This window comes from Mobula hypostoma, chromosome 2 (assembly GCF_963921235.1).
Source record: "Mobula hypostoma chromosome 2, sMobHyp1.1, whole genome shotgun sequence".
Lineage (NCBI taxonomy): Eukaryota > Metazoa > Chordata > Chondrichthyes > Myliobatiformes > Myliobatidae > Mobula > Mobula hypostoma.
Genome location: NC_086098.1, coordinates 51,822,240 through 51,840,886, shown reverse-complemented (window position 1 = coordinate 51,840,886; position 18,647 = coordinate 51,822,240). Strand labels below are relative to the sequence as shown.

Below are 18,647 nucleotides of genomic sequence, written 5' to 3'. Positions count from 1 at the left end.
ATATAACCTGCAATGCATTGTTTAAACAACAAAGAATATTTAATCAAACAATATATTTACAATATTACTCAAATATTAAACCCACAACAAATGCAACAGAAGAGTGCTGCAAAATAAATAAAACCAGTGAGCAGGAAATAATGCAACTCAAACTTACTTCAAGGGCTAGGTTTTCAATACAATTATATAACCCTGTAACAGGCTCTGTTATTCTAAGGATGAGAATATAACAAAGAGCTTTACTCTGATCGCCTTCTGTTAAATGTCATTTAGGAGATCAGTATGCCTGAAATGTTAAGTTTACTGCTTTCGATCTTGTTTCTCTCATTGTGAAGAGTACAAAGATAAACACTTACAAAAATACCAAAAGAGTATGCGTGGTTATAATATAATGAGGGTTAGAAGTACTTTAGAAGTTTTCAAGGTTTAAAAAATGTCACACCATCACTTTATTTTGATTATTGCATAATCCTTCCACTAAAGAACATTCTGCTATGAGTCATTCAGCTACAATGCTTCATTACCCCTCCAGCTGCTCCATTAACATTTGTGATGCCTTAAGCATCATGATTCACAGCAGCCCACCCACTAACAGCTACAAAATCTCCTTACTCACTATGATTAATATTTTTTAACCCAGTGAAAGGCTTATCTCTCTAGGCCAAAGCCCCAGCAGGCTTCCTCCATCCCACTGAGTCCATCTCGTCTCAATTTTATCACAATGTATGCATGGTGGGCAACTAGAAAGATTTTTTTTATCAACAATATGGACACAATGCAAGACTTTAGTGTCCTTTATATCCTGAAATTTAGAAAGCTATCCTCTATAACCTCTGACATACAAGTTTTTCTATCAACTAGAGCACATTGTAAAGAAATTCCAAAGCTACCTCTCTTGTTCACTGTCCTTCATGACTATTCTATGAAACTTGTATGTATCTCTCTCCTACTCCTTCCCCAGTATTTATGTTAGCCTTCAGTCATCTCGGCCCATGTTTTGGAATTCCCTGCCAAACCCTTTACTCTCTAACTACTTGGAGAGGGTGCTCCTCACCTCCTGATATCTCCCCTTTTGTCTCAGATTGCATTTCATTAACTACAGCCCTGTGAAGTATCTTGTAATATTTTACAGTGTGAACATTATTATTGTCAACAGTGATGGAGATTTTTTACTTTATTGGCACATCTGAGCAGTGATAGCTCAATGTGTTAAGAGCTCTACGTATTGAAATGCAATAGCTAGCCCTAGCATACTACACGCTGGACTGTTTTTATTTGCTTGAGTGGGTATCTATTGTGATACATTGGAACACTAGGATCTGACGCAGGAGTGGGCCATATGGCGACTTGAGATTTCTCCAATTATGTTGATTATCCTATCTTACTTTATAAATACAGATCTGTGATGGAGTTGAATTAAAACGATCTGTCTATTACAGATGGTTCCAGTTATATCAGTTTAATTATGCTTCATAAGGGAAGATGATAGATAAAAAGATGTTTGGACAAATAAAATAGTAATAAGAAGTTTGCCAATCACAAACAACAGAAAATCTGCAGATGCTAGAAATCTGAGCAACACACACAAAATGTCAGCAGGCGAGGTAGCATCTATGGAACAGAGTACGATCAACATTCCAGGCCAAAACACTTCGGCAGGACTGGGATTTCAGCCCGAAATGTCAACTGTACTCTTTTCCCTCGACGCTGCCTGGCCTGCTGAGTTCCTCCAGCATTTTGTGTGTGGACCAAGAAGTTTGTATCTTTTTGAAATACCTTTGCCACTAAAACATTATGTTTGAAGTAGATGCTTTTAGAAACATAAACAGAAAACCTATAGCACAATACAGGCCCTTCGGCCCACAAAGCTGTGCTGAACATGTCCCTACCTTAGAACTACCTGGGCTTTACCCATAGCCCTCTATTTTTCTAAGCTCCATGTAGCCATCCAGGAGTCTCTTAAAAGACCCTATAGTTTCCGCCTCCTCCACCACCGCCGGCAGAACTTCTTTAGAAAATATATTTCATTCAACACGACTGTTGCAATATGAAACTTTGTGTTGAGCAATATTTTTAAATGATTTTTGTTTCCATGTATAATAGTTCAACTTCTAAAGAAATTTATATAAAAAATGATCTGAAGTCTGTAACAATGTAACTGCAGTAACAATGAAAATTAGATGAAAACATAAAAGCAAGTTTTATTTAACAACTTTTCAATAAAAAGGTTGCATAAATTATATTGCATTTTTTATATTTACAATATCCCAACTTTAATTGCAGCTTCCTTTATCACCAGGAAGTGTTTTCATAGGGTTGACTTTAGTTAATCAGCTACATTAACCTCATTACCATTCAAAATTGTTCAAACATTGCTACACAAGTAATCATCACCAAGTTCGGCAGGGCTATGGATGCAATATTGCAAAGCTAAAGGGAAAAGTTTGACAAGTTCCTGGGAAGTTGAAATGAGTGTTTTACACATTTGCTGTGCTGATTCTGGCCGGCCTGCTTTGGCTGACTGATACAAGACAGTGGTGCTGTGCAAGTAAGGGAAATGTGCAAATTAACGTGAAGAAGCAAATCTCACTGTTCAAATATCTCTTACAGATGAATGTGTTAATGTCCTGACGAAGGGTCTCGGCCTGAAACGTCGACTGCGCCTCTTCCTATAGATGCTGCTTGGCCTGCTGCGTTCACCAGCAACTTTGATGTGTGTTGCTTGAATTTCCAGCATCTGCAGAATTCCTGTTGAATGTGTTAATGTATTCTTTGACAGTCATAGAAAAGTACAGCAGAGAAACAGGCCATTTGGCCCATCTAGTCTATGCTGAATCATTTAAACTGCCTACTCCCATCAACCTGCACCCATACCATAGTCCTCCATACCTGTACCCTCCATGTACCTATCCAAACTTTTCCTAAATATTGAAATTAAACTTGCATGCACCACTTGCGGTGGCAGCTTGTTCCACACTCTCACGACCTTCTGAGTGAAGATGTTTCTCCTCATGTTCCCCTTATACTTTACTCCTTTCTCCCTTAAACCATGACCTCTTGTCGTAGTCCCTCCCAACCTCAGTGGAAAATTATATCCCTCAAATTTTGTATACCTCTATCAAATCTCCCCCCAATCTTCAATGTTCCGAGGAATAAAGTCCTAACCTATTCAATCTTTCCTTATAATTCTGGTCCTCCAGACCCAGCAACATCCTTGTAAATTTTCTCCGTACTCTTTCAAACCTACTTACGTCTTTCCTGTAAGTAGGTGAACGAAACTGCACACAATACTCCAAATTGGGCCTCACCAACATCTTGTACAATTTTAACAAAACATTCAATCTCCTGTTCCCAATACATTGACTTATGAAGGCCAAGGTGCCAAAAGCTTTCTTTATAACCCTATCTACCTGTGACACCACTTTCAATAAATTATGGACCTGTAATCCAAGATCCATTTGTTCTACTGCACTCCTCAGTGCCCTACCACTCATTGTGTAAGACCTACCCTGGTTGGTCATACAGAAATGCAACACCTCACACACATCTGCATTAAATTCCATCTGCAATTTCTCAGCCAACTTTTCTAGCTGGTCCAGATCCTGATACAAACTCTGATAGTCTTCCTTGCTGTCCACTACACCCCCAATATTGGTGTCATCTGCAAATTTGCTGATCCATTTAACCACATTATCATCCAAAACATTGATAGAGATGACAAGCAACAATGGACCCAGTGCCTCTCCACCAGTCACAGGCCTGCTGTTAGAAAGGCAACAATCTACTACTACTCTCTGGCTTCTCCCACAAAGCCAATGTCTAAGCCAATTTGCTACTTCATATTGAATGCCAAGTGACCGAACCTTTTTGACCAACCGCCCATGTGGGACTTCGTCAAATGCCTTGCTGAATGTCCATGTAGACAGTATCTACTGCCTTGCCTTCATCAACATTCCTGGTAGCTTCCTTGAAAAACTCTGTAAGATTAGTTAGATATGACCTACCATGCACAAAGCCACCGACTATCTCTAATCAGTACATGTTTATCTAAATACTCATATATCCGGTCCCTTAGAATACTTTCCAATAACCAATTCACTGGTGTATAATTTCCTAGTTTATTTTTAGAGCCTCTCTGAAACAGTGGAACAACATTAGCTATCCTCCAATCCTCCGATGTCGTTACAGGTTATTCAAATATCTCTGCTAGGGCCCCTGCAGTTTCTGCACTTGCTTCCTACAGGGTCTGAGGGAACACTCCGGCACGCACAGGGTACTTATCCACCCTGCTTTCAAGAAAGAGATGGATAGAGCTCTTATAGATAGCGGAATCAAAGGTTATGGGGATAAGGCAGGAACTGGATACTGATTGTGGATGATCAGCCATGATCACAGTGAATGGCGGTGCTGGCTCGAAGGGCTGAATGGCCTACTGCACCTATTGTCTATTGCCTAATTTGCCTCAAGACAGCAAACACCTCTCCTGTGGTCTGCAAGGGTCCATGAAGCTCATGGTGCATTACCTCACTTCTATAGACTCTGTGCCTGTCTCCAGAGTAAACACAGATGCAAAAAATCCATTTGCGATCTCCTCCATCTCTTTTGGCTCCCCACATATATTACCATTCTGATCTTCTGGAGAATCAAATTTGTCCCTTGCTATCCTTTTGCTCTTAATGCTTCTGTAGAATCCCTCAGGATCCTTCTTCACCTTGTTTGCTAGGGCAACCTTCAGTCTTCTAGCCCTTCTGATTTCTTTAAGTGCTCTCTTGAATTTTTGTACTCCACAAGAACCTCCTTTGTTCCAACCTGCCTAAACCTGTTACCTTTTATTCTGACAGGCTCTGACTCTAAACATTCCATTTTTGAAGGCCTCCAATTACCAAGTGCACCTTCGCCAGAAAACAGCCTGTCCCAATCCACACTGGCCACATCCTTTCTGACACCATCAAAACTGGCCTTCCTCCAATTTAGAATCTCAAACTGCAGACCAACCTGTCTTTTTCCATATTTACTTTGAAACAAATGGCATTATGATCACTGGATGCAAAGTGTTCCCATAAACAAACTTCTGCCACCTGCCCTGTCTCCTTCCCTAATAGCAGATCAACTATCACACACTCCTTCATTGAGACTTCAATGTACTGATTAAGGAAACCTTCCTGAACAGATTTGACAGACTTTATCCCACCCAGTCATTTACAGTATGGGAATCCCAGTCAATATGAATGAGGAAAGTTCAAATCACCTACTATAACAACCTTATGTTTCTTGCAACAGTCTGTGATCTCTCTACAAATTTCTTCCTCTAAATTCTGCAAGCTGTTGGGTGGTCTGTGATATAGCCCCATTAACGTGGTCACACCTTTCTTATTCCTGAGTTCCACCCATAAAGCCTCACTAGATGAATTCTCTAGTCTGTCCTGACTGAGATATTGAATGTTTATTGTAATACCGAATGTTAAAAACATTGTTAAACTTATTAGCTTGGAAAGCGAAACAGAAAAAGGACAACGTGATGATGAACTATACATGATTTTATAAATTATGCGATGTTTTTCATTTTACTGTGTTGAGATAAAATACAGCAGTCATTATTTATATGTTTATTATGGAGCTGCCTAGTCCACATCCACACTAGCAACTCCATTACACCTCCCCTAAAGGACTCAAGGCAGGTGTATTCATAATAGTTATGCATTATATAACCTTACTCCTTATTTCTGTGTCTATTCCACCTTCGTAATCAACTCTGAATTTAATTGTTCGATAATTGGTCCCATGTATCAAACCGTTAAGTTTCCTCACTTATGCTCTGTACCATCTTTGAATTTCCTTATGTAGCCTGGAGTCAAATTTTGTTTGATAAGAACCTTGAGACATCTTCCTACATTATTGATATTGTTTAAATAGATGCTGTTGTGATATCAATTTGTGCTTTCAATAGCATAGATCTGTGGTTGAAGTGCTGACAATCAGGCACAGTCTAACTCTGATCAACAAAATCTGGTGAAAGATATTTCCATGCCTTCCACAGTATTAATAAAATATTAGGTGTAGTTTCATGTAATGTATAATTTTCTGTTCCGTTACGTATTTCTGATCTTAAATACTTAGCAGTCCTTAAATGGGTAAATCTGTCTGAAGGCCGAGCAGAAACACATTTGCTGTTTTCCCATTTTACCTGAGGAAAAGTCGAGACTGGAATTTAAAACATTGGCTATATTGTTTTGATGTTATTGCTTTCTGTTATTGGATCAGGAGCACAGAGGTGTTCAAGTTTCTCAAACACCCACGTAGCCATTTGCTTGCATGCTGGGCTCTGTCCCTTTATTCTCCAACATTCTTAAGTGATGTTCATTACTTCTCTCCGGTTCGGCTCTCTGCAGCTCCTTCCAGCTGATCTCAGAACTGGCTCTGACTCAGACGTGGGGGAGTCTCCCAGGCCTCAACACCCACTTTGTACATCTGCCACCTCTGTAGAAACTGCTGCTTAGCATTTAGTTAATATCCTGCCATCCCACAAACATTATTGTTTCTTCTCTCACTTCCAAGCCCTACCCACTCTCTTGTATTGGTAGATGTGTGAGTCACAAACAGCTAGATCTCTGTAACACACAAACACTCATACGAGAGTATACAGAAGATCACATCCTATGGGCTGTAAATTAATCTCATGGACATTATAATAGCTATTATAATAACATTATAATACAAATTTTAATCATTATTTTAGATTTTGTTCTAACACTTGATGAATGCCAGATGCATTATACTTAAGCCACTGTCTTGACTATTCTCCAATATAAAGTTTACAATCCATAGCATTTGCCAGATAAATTCTGAGAACTCAGTCTCTTTGATTAGCAACACATCATAATGTATAACATTATGCTTCATATTTTTTTTTCCTTTATTGAGACCTTGCTTGTTGTTTTCTGTCAGCATGAGGAGAAAGTAATTAATCTGTCCCATTCCAAAAGGAATTTTGGAATCTTCTTTCAGAGAGTTCACCTGGACACGGCCGCTAAAGTGAGTTTGAAAGGAATTTTACTCTGTAAAGTGCGTATTAGCACAATTGCATACTGTTTTTGATTATATCCATCATTTTTTTACCTTTATATCTAATAAATAACCTATCACTAATATTTCTCTAAGATATATAAAGACTGCCTTTTAAGTCAGGGTAGTGGCTGGGACATGAACTATTTAATTGCCTTCCTATAATACTCACTCACTCATGATCCTTTCTATCAATTTCAATTTTCTACTACCTTTGAAAATGCTATTGGACCAGTAATCTAAATTTAACAGAAAGTACAAAATTTCTAAATTGGATCATGGTTTCAAAGTAACTATCTAAGCACTTCTCCATGAAACAAAAAAAATTATTTCAATCACTTCATCTGGCTTTTTTTTTTATAAATATATAGTTGTGTCTCGACAATGTCTAAAAATGTCATGGTGAATGTTAATGGAATTGATTGAAAATTTTGGCAACGTAACTGCAGAATGATTCTAAATCCCTCAATTCATATCCTGATCTTTGTTTTGGTTTCTTTACCTTGCGGTGGACAACCAATGCTCTCCAGCTGTAAGATCAAATTCAAACATTGTGTTGATGATTCTTTGGAGTTTATGCTCTCAAGTACTAACTCAAGACTTCCTGAGTCCATCACTTCACAATAGAGCCTTTGATTATCATACAGATTCAGTAAACTTTTCATTCTGTGTTAAAAGTGAAACATACATTTGTTAATTCACAACATCATTTAGTCACTTGCATTGTAATTTCATATCTTCTCAAATTCGAGGGAATTTTTAACATTCAACACTGTGAAAACCTCATAATAACTTGGCTCTGGCCAATATTCTTCTTTACCTCCTTCAATTTGGAAGATTACTGCAATTGACTACAGCATGTCTATAAGTATACACACTTCAAAATGTTCAAAGCAAATTATCAGATTTTGGATACTTAGAAGAATTTTTGTGTCCCTTGCATGAACATTGTGATGCACCAATCTTTTAAAAGTTTGATTTTTAACTATTGTTATTGATAGTGCCAGAGTGTTGTTGATTTTTTAAAGTTTTATTTTATGAGAAAATTGAAATACCTAACTTCAATAATTTGACATTCATCATAAATATTTCTTGTAGTATTTCCTTACTTAAGAATATAAAACCTCCATTTTATTCTCCAAATATTAACAATCTTCTGAAAACATGGATAATTTATTAAAAAGTATAATTATTGTTATTGAAAAGCAATGCTTCTCAAATGAAAAATCTCTGAAAATCTGAATTGAATTGAATTTTTGAATTGAATTGACTTTATTACTTACATCCTTCACATACATGAGGGGTAAAAATCTTTGTTACGTCTCTGTCTGATGTGCAATATGGAAATTATAGTAATTTATAATAAATAGTATGTTAGTGGTTACTCAGTAATAAATTAAAATTTGAAAAACATTAAATAAAAGGGAATGTGTGAATACTATACATTCCTTTACTCAATGTTACATTTCTACACTTTGTCAGCTTCTCTTTATATGAATAAATTCATCGTTTTAGGTTTAAAAAATATCTGCATAAGGTGTATTAAAATATAAATTGTTGCAATAGCCTTTGCATTCTTTTGCAGTTTATGTAATATACACAGATATTGCAGCAGTAACAATTCCTGCAGACATTGGAATCTATGGCTTGTAAATGATTGTCATATTCAGTCCTGATATTTGTCACAATATTCTCCGCATGTCATTCAGTTGATGATCACAGTTCTGCGTGTTGTTCCTGTAAAGCAGATGAGTACATTAAGTATTTATATGAGAAATTGCATTTCAAATTTTTTTTTAGAGAAAAACTGTTTCTATGGATTTAATTTTGCTTCCAGGTGTTAAGATACGATTATATCTTTTTCCAAATGCTCCATTAAACAAAGTGATTTAAGTGGACTTCAACCCTGAAAATGAGGTGAGCAGGTTTGGCTGACCTGCTCCTGTGGTTCTGAAGGAGCATTGACAAACAGCAGATGCCATTTCAGTAGTCTCTTTCTGCTGGGCACCTCTGCCAGTATGTCATTATAGGTCTGTTAGAGGAGGTAGTAGATGTGGAGCTGGTGGTTGCTTCAATGGGGCAGCGATATGGCTCTTTTCTGTTTGGAAAGCAACTACCCTGGGCAAAGATAAAAGGAAATTGATTCGAAATGTTCTACTGTCATGGTGATCAATGCTGATACTATTTTGCCCTATCTACAGCCAAACTTGGATTACTTCATGCTAGGATATTTTCAGGTTTGACTGTAAAAAGGATGAAAGAGACAACATTTCTGAAAATCCTACATCTGTTGTCAGAATGGACTTGGAGACAGCTGCAAAAATTCCAGCTTTAGTTTTGTACAGGGAGGGTAGAGACATGGTAGAACCAGTTCACAACTCGAAGTCCAGCATAGTCTCTCCCTCAATCCAGTGCACATCATTGTGCCTCACTTGAGAATTCTGTATTTCCTATTTCTTTTAAATAAAATATAGAATGCTTTGTGTCTATATTACAAAAAACCTAGAGATAGTCTGATGAAGGATCTCAGACCCAAAACGGTAACTTTGCTTCCTTTTCCCTAGGTAATGCCAGACATACCGAGTTTTTGTGGCATTTTCTGTTTTTAATTCAGATTTGCAGTTTTTTAAAAAATGATTTTCATAAAAATATTTGTTCTCTTTCTTTAGAAAGTTCCAATTTTTAAGAAATTATTAAACATAAACACAAGAATGTAAGAAAATTGTAGCAGGTGTAGGCCACTCGTCCCTCCTTTCAATATAATTGTGGCAGCTCTACCCCAGGTCCATACCTTCACTATGCCAGATGTCCAATGTCCTTAATCCCCTCATCTCTCAAAAATATATCTACTTCCACTTTAAAGTAATTCTCATGATCTAGCTTCCTCAACTGTCAGGAGCAGATAATTCCAGAGATTCACCACCCTTTGAGAGGAGAAGTTTTTATAAACGTCAGTTTTAATTGACTCACTCCTTATCTTGAAACTATGTGCCCTCATTCGAAACTCTCATTGGCAAAAGAATCCTATCTGTAATGTCCCTGTCATGTCTCTGTCATGCTGAACTTGAGTTCAGCAGGACAGTTTATCCTGGACACTTCAAATGCTAAAGTGCCATCAAGGTGACCGAAGTGAACTCCTAGGTTGAGATATGATTTTAATCAGCTTTAAGAGCAATCTACCACATTTGTACAAGAGTAGAAGCTTGCATTATTCTACTGTATGGAGAAAGACGTAGGGCTGATTCCTACTTACAGTGCCTTCTGATATTAACGAGCCTGCATAGCACTTTGGCTTTTGTGCTGGATCCAATGTCCTCTGCTAAGGTGAAGAAATAACCAAGTTCCTACTTAAGCACAAACAAGAGAAAATCTGCGGATGCTGGAAATCCAAAACAACACAGACAAAATGCTGGAGGAACTCAGCAGGCCAGGCAGCATCTATGGAAAAAAAGTACAGTTGACGTTTCAGTCCGAGACCAGGGCCAATTCCTCCAGCATTTTGTGTGTGTTGCTTACACCCTGCTCAAATATAGTTTTTCCTTTAATATTGCTTTCTGCTGAGTACTCGAGGAGGTTTCTTGAAATGCATTTTTTTGTGAATTTCTGGGCTGGTTTATCAATACTACCAATAACAGTTAACATTTAGTCTGAATGCCATCTGAAATGAATGCATACTGTACCACACTTTCTATAACAGCTTATCAGGGGTAAGTGGTGCTTGGTCAGGGGCACCTTGATAGGAGACTCTTAAGCGGCATAGGAGGCAAACATGATCAGCGTTTAAAGGAGAGTGGGACAGGAAGGTAGGGTGACTCTTGTACTTCCATTCTCCCTGTTGGTTCATGATATCCCTCCTACTCAGGATCTCCTTTACTAGTCAAACCTTTCACTTGGTCTCTGAGCCATCCATTCTATCTATTGGAAGGGTACCATAGGAAAGGAAGGCATTGGCAACATCTACTCAACTGGAGTACTGCTTCTCATCATGTGTGCTGAGCAAAATCTTATTATCAAGAACATACTCTTATGCCAGAAAAATAAATTCAATGCATCTGGGGAGTACCTCTGATCTAAGTAGTGGAATCTCATTGGCTATGTCATTGCCTAAGCTAGGGGCCACCAAGGGCCATGTTTGGCGCAGATGACTGCTGGAGAGATCGTCACCTGATCTACACCACCACATCCATCAGACTCATGAAAAAAGGAATGTTCATAAGAAGCAGACCAGGCCAAGGCTAAACTTTGAGAGACTGTTTTGGGGAAAACCTCCAACGGGAATATCCAAAGGGTATCGAAGAACACTGGGGTCTGCTTAAATCCACTATCCTCAAACCTGCAAAAACATTCTTGGGTACAAGTCCAGAAAACATCAGGACTGGTTTGATGATAATGACATGGAAGTAGGACAACCCATCTCCAAGAAAAGGAAAGTCACTTGTGCCTGGCAAAAAGACTACAGCAGCCAGGCCAAAAGAGAAGCTTACTCCAGAGCTAAAGCAGTGTGAGGGAGCTAAAGGATTCTCGGTGGACGACTGAGAAAGCCCTAGAAATCCAGAGACTGGCACACCCTGGTGACACAAGAGGTTTCTTCAGTACCACCAAAGCAATCTATGGTCCATGTTACAGTGAATTAAACCCTGTGCACTCAGAGGATGGGAAGAACTTGCTAAATGTACTGATGACGAGAACTCTTTCAAGAAATTTTTAACCACAAGAGTACTGCTGAACCAAAAGTTATTAACCAAATCCTGCCGAGACCTGTGAGGGACGACATGGGGGAACCTCCCTGTATGAAAGAGGTCCAAGATTGGTCCTAGCAGTGATCCTCAAGGTGGACTCCTGCACCACATACATACCCTGCTCCTAAAGATCTGGGAAAAGGATAACTGTCCTTGGTGCTCAGGGATGCTCTAATAGTGGGAGGCAAGGCAGCCTGTGGCAAATACAGAGGCAGCTCCCTCCTGTCAACATCAGGCAAAGTGCTTGCATGTATCCTTATCAACTGACTTCTTCCACTATCTGAAGTAGTACTCCGGGCATTACAGTGAGGTGTCCATCCATCTAGAGGTACCGCAGACATGCCAACTATATGAAAACGCCATGAAAAAGTACGAGAGCTTTGTACTTGGCTCTCATAGATTTGACAGAGGCATTTGGTACAGTGGACCACCAAGTTCTCTGGCATCAAGATATGGCTGCCCTGACAAGTACTTATGAATACTGAGGCTACTATATGATGGTATGTCAGTCACAACACTCAGCAGTAGAATCAGAACACTTCCTTGTTAACAAAGGAGTTAGACAGAGTGTAGTAGCCTCAGTATTCATAAGTACTTGTCAGGGCAGCCATGTCTTGATAGTATATGCCAGAGAACTTGGTGGTTCACTGTCATTGCACCCACCCTATTTGCCATCTTTATTGCTGCCATTCTTCACTTCAGTGGCCAAAACTGGTCACAGGGAATCTCAATCATGCCTAGAATGGACAACAAGCTTTTCAACCCCAACTGGCTCAAGGCCAAGAACAAGGTCAGCACCACCTCTATCATGGAGCTTCAGTATGGGAATGACAACACCATTGCCAGTGCACTCTGAAGAAGACCTCCAATATATCCTGAAAGCCTTTGCCAAGGCATATAGGGCCCTGGGTCTTGTTTAGAATATTTAAAAAAAAAATACAGGTCCTGTATCAGCTACCACCCAACCAGCTATTTATCCCAGCCCTGATAAAACTTGACAATATCGCCCTTAAAAATGTAGACCACTTGGCAGCGTTCTCTCAAAAGCAAACACCAACTCAGAGATCAACCACAGCCTGAGTCTTGCTAATGGAGCCTATTTATGATTAAGGAAAAGAGTCTTTGAAGACCATGACATACAGGTCCAAACAAAACTTTTGGTCTTTAAAGCAGTTGTACTTCCTACATTACAATATGACGCTGAATCAAGGATCACATACAATAGGCACCTGAAAGCCCTGGAACAATATCACCAAAAATAGTTAGCAGAAGATTTTGAGGATCAGCTGGAAGGACAGGCGCATGAACACCAGTATACTGGAGGAAGCCAACAAGAACAGTATCTCCATCATGTAAAGTAACACCAACTGCAAGCAATACCTAACTCCTCCTCAGACAGATCCCTTACTCCCAATTGAAGGAAGGTCGGCGAGCCCTGGTTGGCAAAGAAAACGCTTCAAAGATAACATCAAAATCATCCTGAAGAAATTCAACATTTACATCTAAAATCTGGGAAGGCACTGCACTCCATAGACACATCCGGAGGAAATCTGTTTGAGAGGGAGCTACGCTACATGAGAGCGACCTCCGCTGTGCCTCACAGAACAAGCAGCAGCTGTGGAAGGAGAGACTGAATAGCCAAAAGACCTAACAACGAACCACAGCCACCACTTACACTTGCCCAGACTGACCAGAATATGTGGATCCCAGATCTGCCTCTACAGTCACCTGAAGACCCATCAATAGTTAATCACTCAGGAGAACTTCATACCCAACTCGAGTGATCGTACCACTGGCATTGCCATGTGACTTTCTGCAGAAGTACTCTAAGTGTGCAGACCTGGTACCACCCTATGAATTCTTTCAGCATTTAAATAACAAACCCAAATGTTTTTCACACTTCCAGGCAATTTAAAATGATCATATTTAGCAAATAGACCTAAAATTGCATGCTGCCTCCAGGTTTGCAAGCAGATCTTATTAGCACATCCACCTTTCAGCACCTGTTTGCAGTTTTGTACCAATTAACTTCCAGCATCTTCTAGCATTAATCACATATTGATTTTAATGGTGTATTTAGAATTCTGAATGTAATAATTAGATGCCCGAATCACAAATATTCTTTACTTAAACCCTTATTACTTGCAATAGAGAGAGTACAACAAAGGTTGCTGGGATGGTGGCTTATCAAATGAAGAATGATTAAGCAGAGTAGTACTACTCCCCTTGTGACATTAGTAAAATGAGATGTGTTCTCATTCAAATTCTCACTGGGCTTGGCACATAGATGTAGAGTTGATGTTTCTCCTGTGTTGGGAAAAATGTGCAATCTCAAGTTTAGGGATAAACAATTCAGGATGGAATGGTTTTTTCATTTGGAAGATAGTGAATTTCTTCATTTGGGGGGCTATGGAAGCTCGGTGACTGAATATATTCAGGGTGAAGATTTGTAGATTTTTAGATATTAAGGGAATTAAGAGCTATGGATTTTGCATAGGAAAGTGTTGCTGAGATTTTTAAAAAATCATCTACAATCTGATTGAAGCCAGAGCAGGTATCAGCCTGGTCCTGTTTTTGTTTGTCTTCTTATGCACTCTTTTCACAAATGGTGCAAATAGTACAAAATTGCCTCACGGGCAGCAAAACTGATCAAGCAACATCCAGCCACTGCCCAAACACCCTTCATCACAGGGAGGACTTTCAGTCAGTATTCCAAAGAGTAGTGAACCTACTCCCAGTACTACACATAAGATGTTCTAGCTCAGGGCTGTATTGGTGTGGTGATCAAAGATTAAAGCTGTGTGATGCAGAGTTAAGGTGTGGTCACTCCAACACAGCCTGCAGAAGTAGGTTTCTCCCTGCCTTGTATCATGATCAGAAACTGAAATGGTAATTAAATATAGGCATATGTTAAGCTAGTAATATCTTACACTCTCTGGCCCCAGAGTTCTTGAGCTGGTGACAACTGCTTCAGCTTCTGCTTAATGATAGGAATTCACAATGGTTTTCATAAGGGACAACTGTAATTGCAGGAAAAAAGCCTTGCACAAAAATAATTTTAGTCAGTAATAAGGCACCAATCAGAAAGTCCATTATTGCCATCTTGGCTGCCGTCTGTTACTAGGCAACCATAAATCCGAGACTCTTTGATGTTTCAGAGTCAGATCATACACCTATTTTCTCTTAATTTGATTCCTGTATTGAGCTGTGGTAGGACTTCCATTGATGAAACCGATTACACTTATTACACAGAATAAAAGTATTTACTTGCATTATCATCGAAAGAAGCCCTTTTGTTTAGAAAAATGATCAATGAATCTTCTATATATAGTCAAAGTTAATGTATTAAATTAACTCCATTTCAGTTTCTGAAGAAGTTCTACATACAGACCATGCGATGTATAACAAATTAAACATCTCCTATGCATTGACTGAGATTCTCCTCTGTAGATACTACCTGACCTTGCTGAGCATCCCTTGCATTTTGCATGTGATGCACTTTTATCATGAATCTGGGTCTAATAATCACTTGCACCGCACTACCCTCCCACCCTTTGGTTTTGCTTACTTGAACAAAATGAACAGCGAGTGGGGAGTATATTGAATTGTGGATGTGGCACCACTCACTTGATCGTATCACTTCGGTGGAATTTTTACTTCTGGAACAAACATGGGACAATCAGGCCTTGTTCCCCCACTGCCTCTTTGCTTTGATCAAACAATTCTATAATAAGTACGTACCTTAGCTCTTGGAGTGCCAATTTGTTTCTCATTCGGACTTCTTCTGTTATTGGGTAGAACTGGAATATCAATAATCCAATGATTATCAGTCCGGTGGGCGCTGCCCCCACCAACAGCTTTAGGGTGAAAGCCACAGGGGGTGGCTGAGAGCACACTCCCGTTTCATAGCCTGCAAAGCTAAGACACAAACAGTGCTCACTATCAAGCCTTCAGGGCATCTATTCTCTCATGTACATTTTTCACATTGAAGAATTCTGATTGCAGATATTTGGGATTGGAACTGTAATATTAACTTTCTCACATGAGGTAGATCATTGATGTCAAAGCAAAACTACTATTAAATATCAAATCAGAATGCTGTGCAGGTTTTGTGTCTGCTAACTGTGGATGCAATGAAATCATCAGAATCCTAATATAATGCCCTTTGAATTTGCCCAAATTATTAAACTTGAGCGAAAATCAGAGGCAGACTGCTCAGTGCCACAGTTAATTTCTGAAGGTGCCTTTAATGTATCATCTTACTGCCTTTCCTCTGAATGGTGCTGCATCAGTGTGAATGGACAGGAAAAAAAGCCATTATCCAGGGTAGCGGATATGGTATTGATGCAGGGTAGGACTAAGATGGGCCAGATGACATAGATCTTCACTCTGCACCTTGCTTAATGCTCATGGGTGTGAATTCTACATCTGCATACATGAGATATTCTTATCCATATTTCACAAAGTTTAAAAAGTACTCGTCTTCACTGTGTTCTCATTCTAATTAGTGAGACTGAGAATTAATGAGAATGTGTTTTAAAAGAGAAGTTATTTTTCTTACTGCTGCTGCTTGACAGATTTCACACCATATAATGTAAGTGGATGATAATAAATCTGATTCTGAAGCACCTTGAAATATGTATCCGAAATACTTACTCAAGGCTAAGTGTAGAGAACCCAAGAGAAACTCCAGCAGCAAGCTTGGTGAAGAAAACATAAAATGAACAAAATATAGGTTCTAATCCTTTTATGAATGGGTTTTGAAGTCTAAAATCATCCACCACATCAGGAAGCAAAGACCTGAAATGAGAAACAAATAGATCTTTTATATAATGCACTTGCAAACAATGATGTAGTAGAATGCCAACGAGTTCTTTACATGGTGGTGCATCTGTCATCTGTGGTGTAGAAGTTTTCATTTACCATGAGTGAAGAGGGTGGTAATGCTGACTAGATGCTACTTTGAAAAATGGTATTCCATTGTGTGTGACAAGCTTGAGTGTCTGTCCTGTTACAGCTCATGAGAATATCCCACAGTGCCCACCAACAGAACAAGTTTAAAAACAGCTTTTGTGGTTTCTTTCTGACAAGGAACATTCTTTCTGAAGGCCTGTACCCATAAATCATCTGAGACGGACACTGAGGTGAGGAGATAATCTGTCATTCTTCCTCACTTTTTTAACATTTTTATCAGCAACCAATCCATCATCGCACCAAACTGGTTTGTCAGACCTGTCAAGATTATGACATGTGCAAGGTGAGTAGAAATCCTATTGCTTTTCCATTATTTAAACTTCAAAATAGAATAATTTTTCCAATAAAACATGTATAAATATGCTATTTATAAAATAGCCAAGCATTCTTCAAATAAGAATTGATCTTTTTGATTGATATCAATAAGTTGGAAAGGGCTTTGAAATTACTTGAGTGATAAGTGGTGCATCTTGTCTATTGTGCAAAAACATCTTAAAATTTTGCAGTATTTTAATTCAAGAAAAAATACATTTTATGTAACATTTTGAATCGATGACAGCAATTTTAAATTTGCTGATTTATTCTTGCTTCTGTTTTGTGTCACCTTTTTTGAAAAGGAAACGGACTGGATGATGCTTCAGATGATCAGCCTCTGAATTGCTTCTGCCCCCACCTTAGCCCTACATCCACACTAAACTATCATCCCATCTTGCTCCTAAGGATCTGTCAGTGGGCCACAAGTGACGTGTAGACTGCAGAGAGAAAAATTAAAGTGCCGTACCCTGGATCACCCCCATAACTTTCTGACAGTACATGCTGTTGAAGGCCTTTTCGTGACATCTAAATGCATGGGCACTACATGCACCAGCCTGGATGAGTGCAGCTTCAACAACCCTCAGAAAGCTCAACGGCATGCAAGATGTAGTCACCTACTTGATAGGCATCCCATTCAGACATTCACTCACTCCCCCACCAATGCATAGTGGCAGCAAATTGTACTGTCCATGCAATGCACTACAGCACCTTAAGGCTCCATAGACAACACTTTCCAAACCCACAACCTCCTCCAGCTAGGACAAGGGCAGCAAAGGAGCAACAGTCTACAAGTTTCTGAACAGCCTCATTGACCTACAACACCCATAGCTGCTGCATGATTTTTAATCCACGCTTTTTATTTATTCGTGATCTTTTCAGCTTGGTTTTACCATAAAACCAGGACGATCCAAAAGGGTCAGACCAGTTACGCTCACAGATCTCAATTTTGCAGATGATATAGTCCTGCTCTCTGACCGGATAGAGGGAGCACAGCAGCTACTGACAAAAGTGGAAATTGAGTGCAATAAAGTTGGACTTCACCTAAATGCTAAAAAGACAGAGTACATGGCATTTATCTGCGACGAAGGTACTCTCGAGACCGTAAAGAATGATACCATTAAGAAAGTCTTTGACTACAAGTACCTTGGGTCAAGAATGATGAGTTCGGAGAAGGACATGAAGATACGGAAGCTACTGGCGTGGAGGGCTATGAACGACATGAAGGAAATCTGGAAGTCGAAGCTGACCAGAGGGCTTAAAAAGAGGATCTTCATAGCAGTCATAGAGTCGATTCTCACGTATGGATGCGAGACGTGGACCGTCGCCAAGACCATGCGGAAGTCTCTAGGTGGTTGCTATACACGAATGCTCCGGATGGCTCTTGACGTGAGTTGGCAACAGCACATGATGAACGTTGAGCTCTATGACGACCTACCGATGCTCACCACTAAAATCGAGGCGAGAAGACTGCAACTAGCGGGGCACTGTCTACGCCAACCCGAGCTACCTGCCAGCCTAGTCATCATATGGGAGCCCAAGCATGGGAGGATGAACCCT

The 18,647-nt window shown here is 39.4% G+C and overlaps 1 protein-coding gene across 1 annotated transcript in view; it reads right to left on the bottom strand.

The window, feature by feature from the left end:
- Positions 1 to 8,004: 8,004 nt before the first annotated feature.
- The window catches only part of LOC134339997 (sodium-dependent lysophosphatidylcholine symporter 1-like), a 117,370-nt gene continuing 106,727 nt past the window's right edge, over positions 8,005 to 18,647 (bottom strand). Inside the window, exons 12-14 of the mRNA XM_063036845.1 lie at positions 16,458 to 16,601; positions 15,543 to 15,719; positions 8,005 to 8,799 (exon numbers count right to left, since the gene is read on the bottom strand). Of these exons, the coding sequence (XP_062892915.1) occupies positions 8,745 to 8,799; positions 15,543 to 15,719; positions 16,458 to 16,601 (376 nt within the window). The 3' untranslated portion in view covers positions 8,005 to 8,744. The remainder of the gene's footprint in view (positions 8,800 to 15,542; positions 15,720 to 16,457; positions 16,602 to 18,647) is intronic.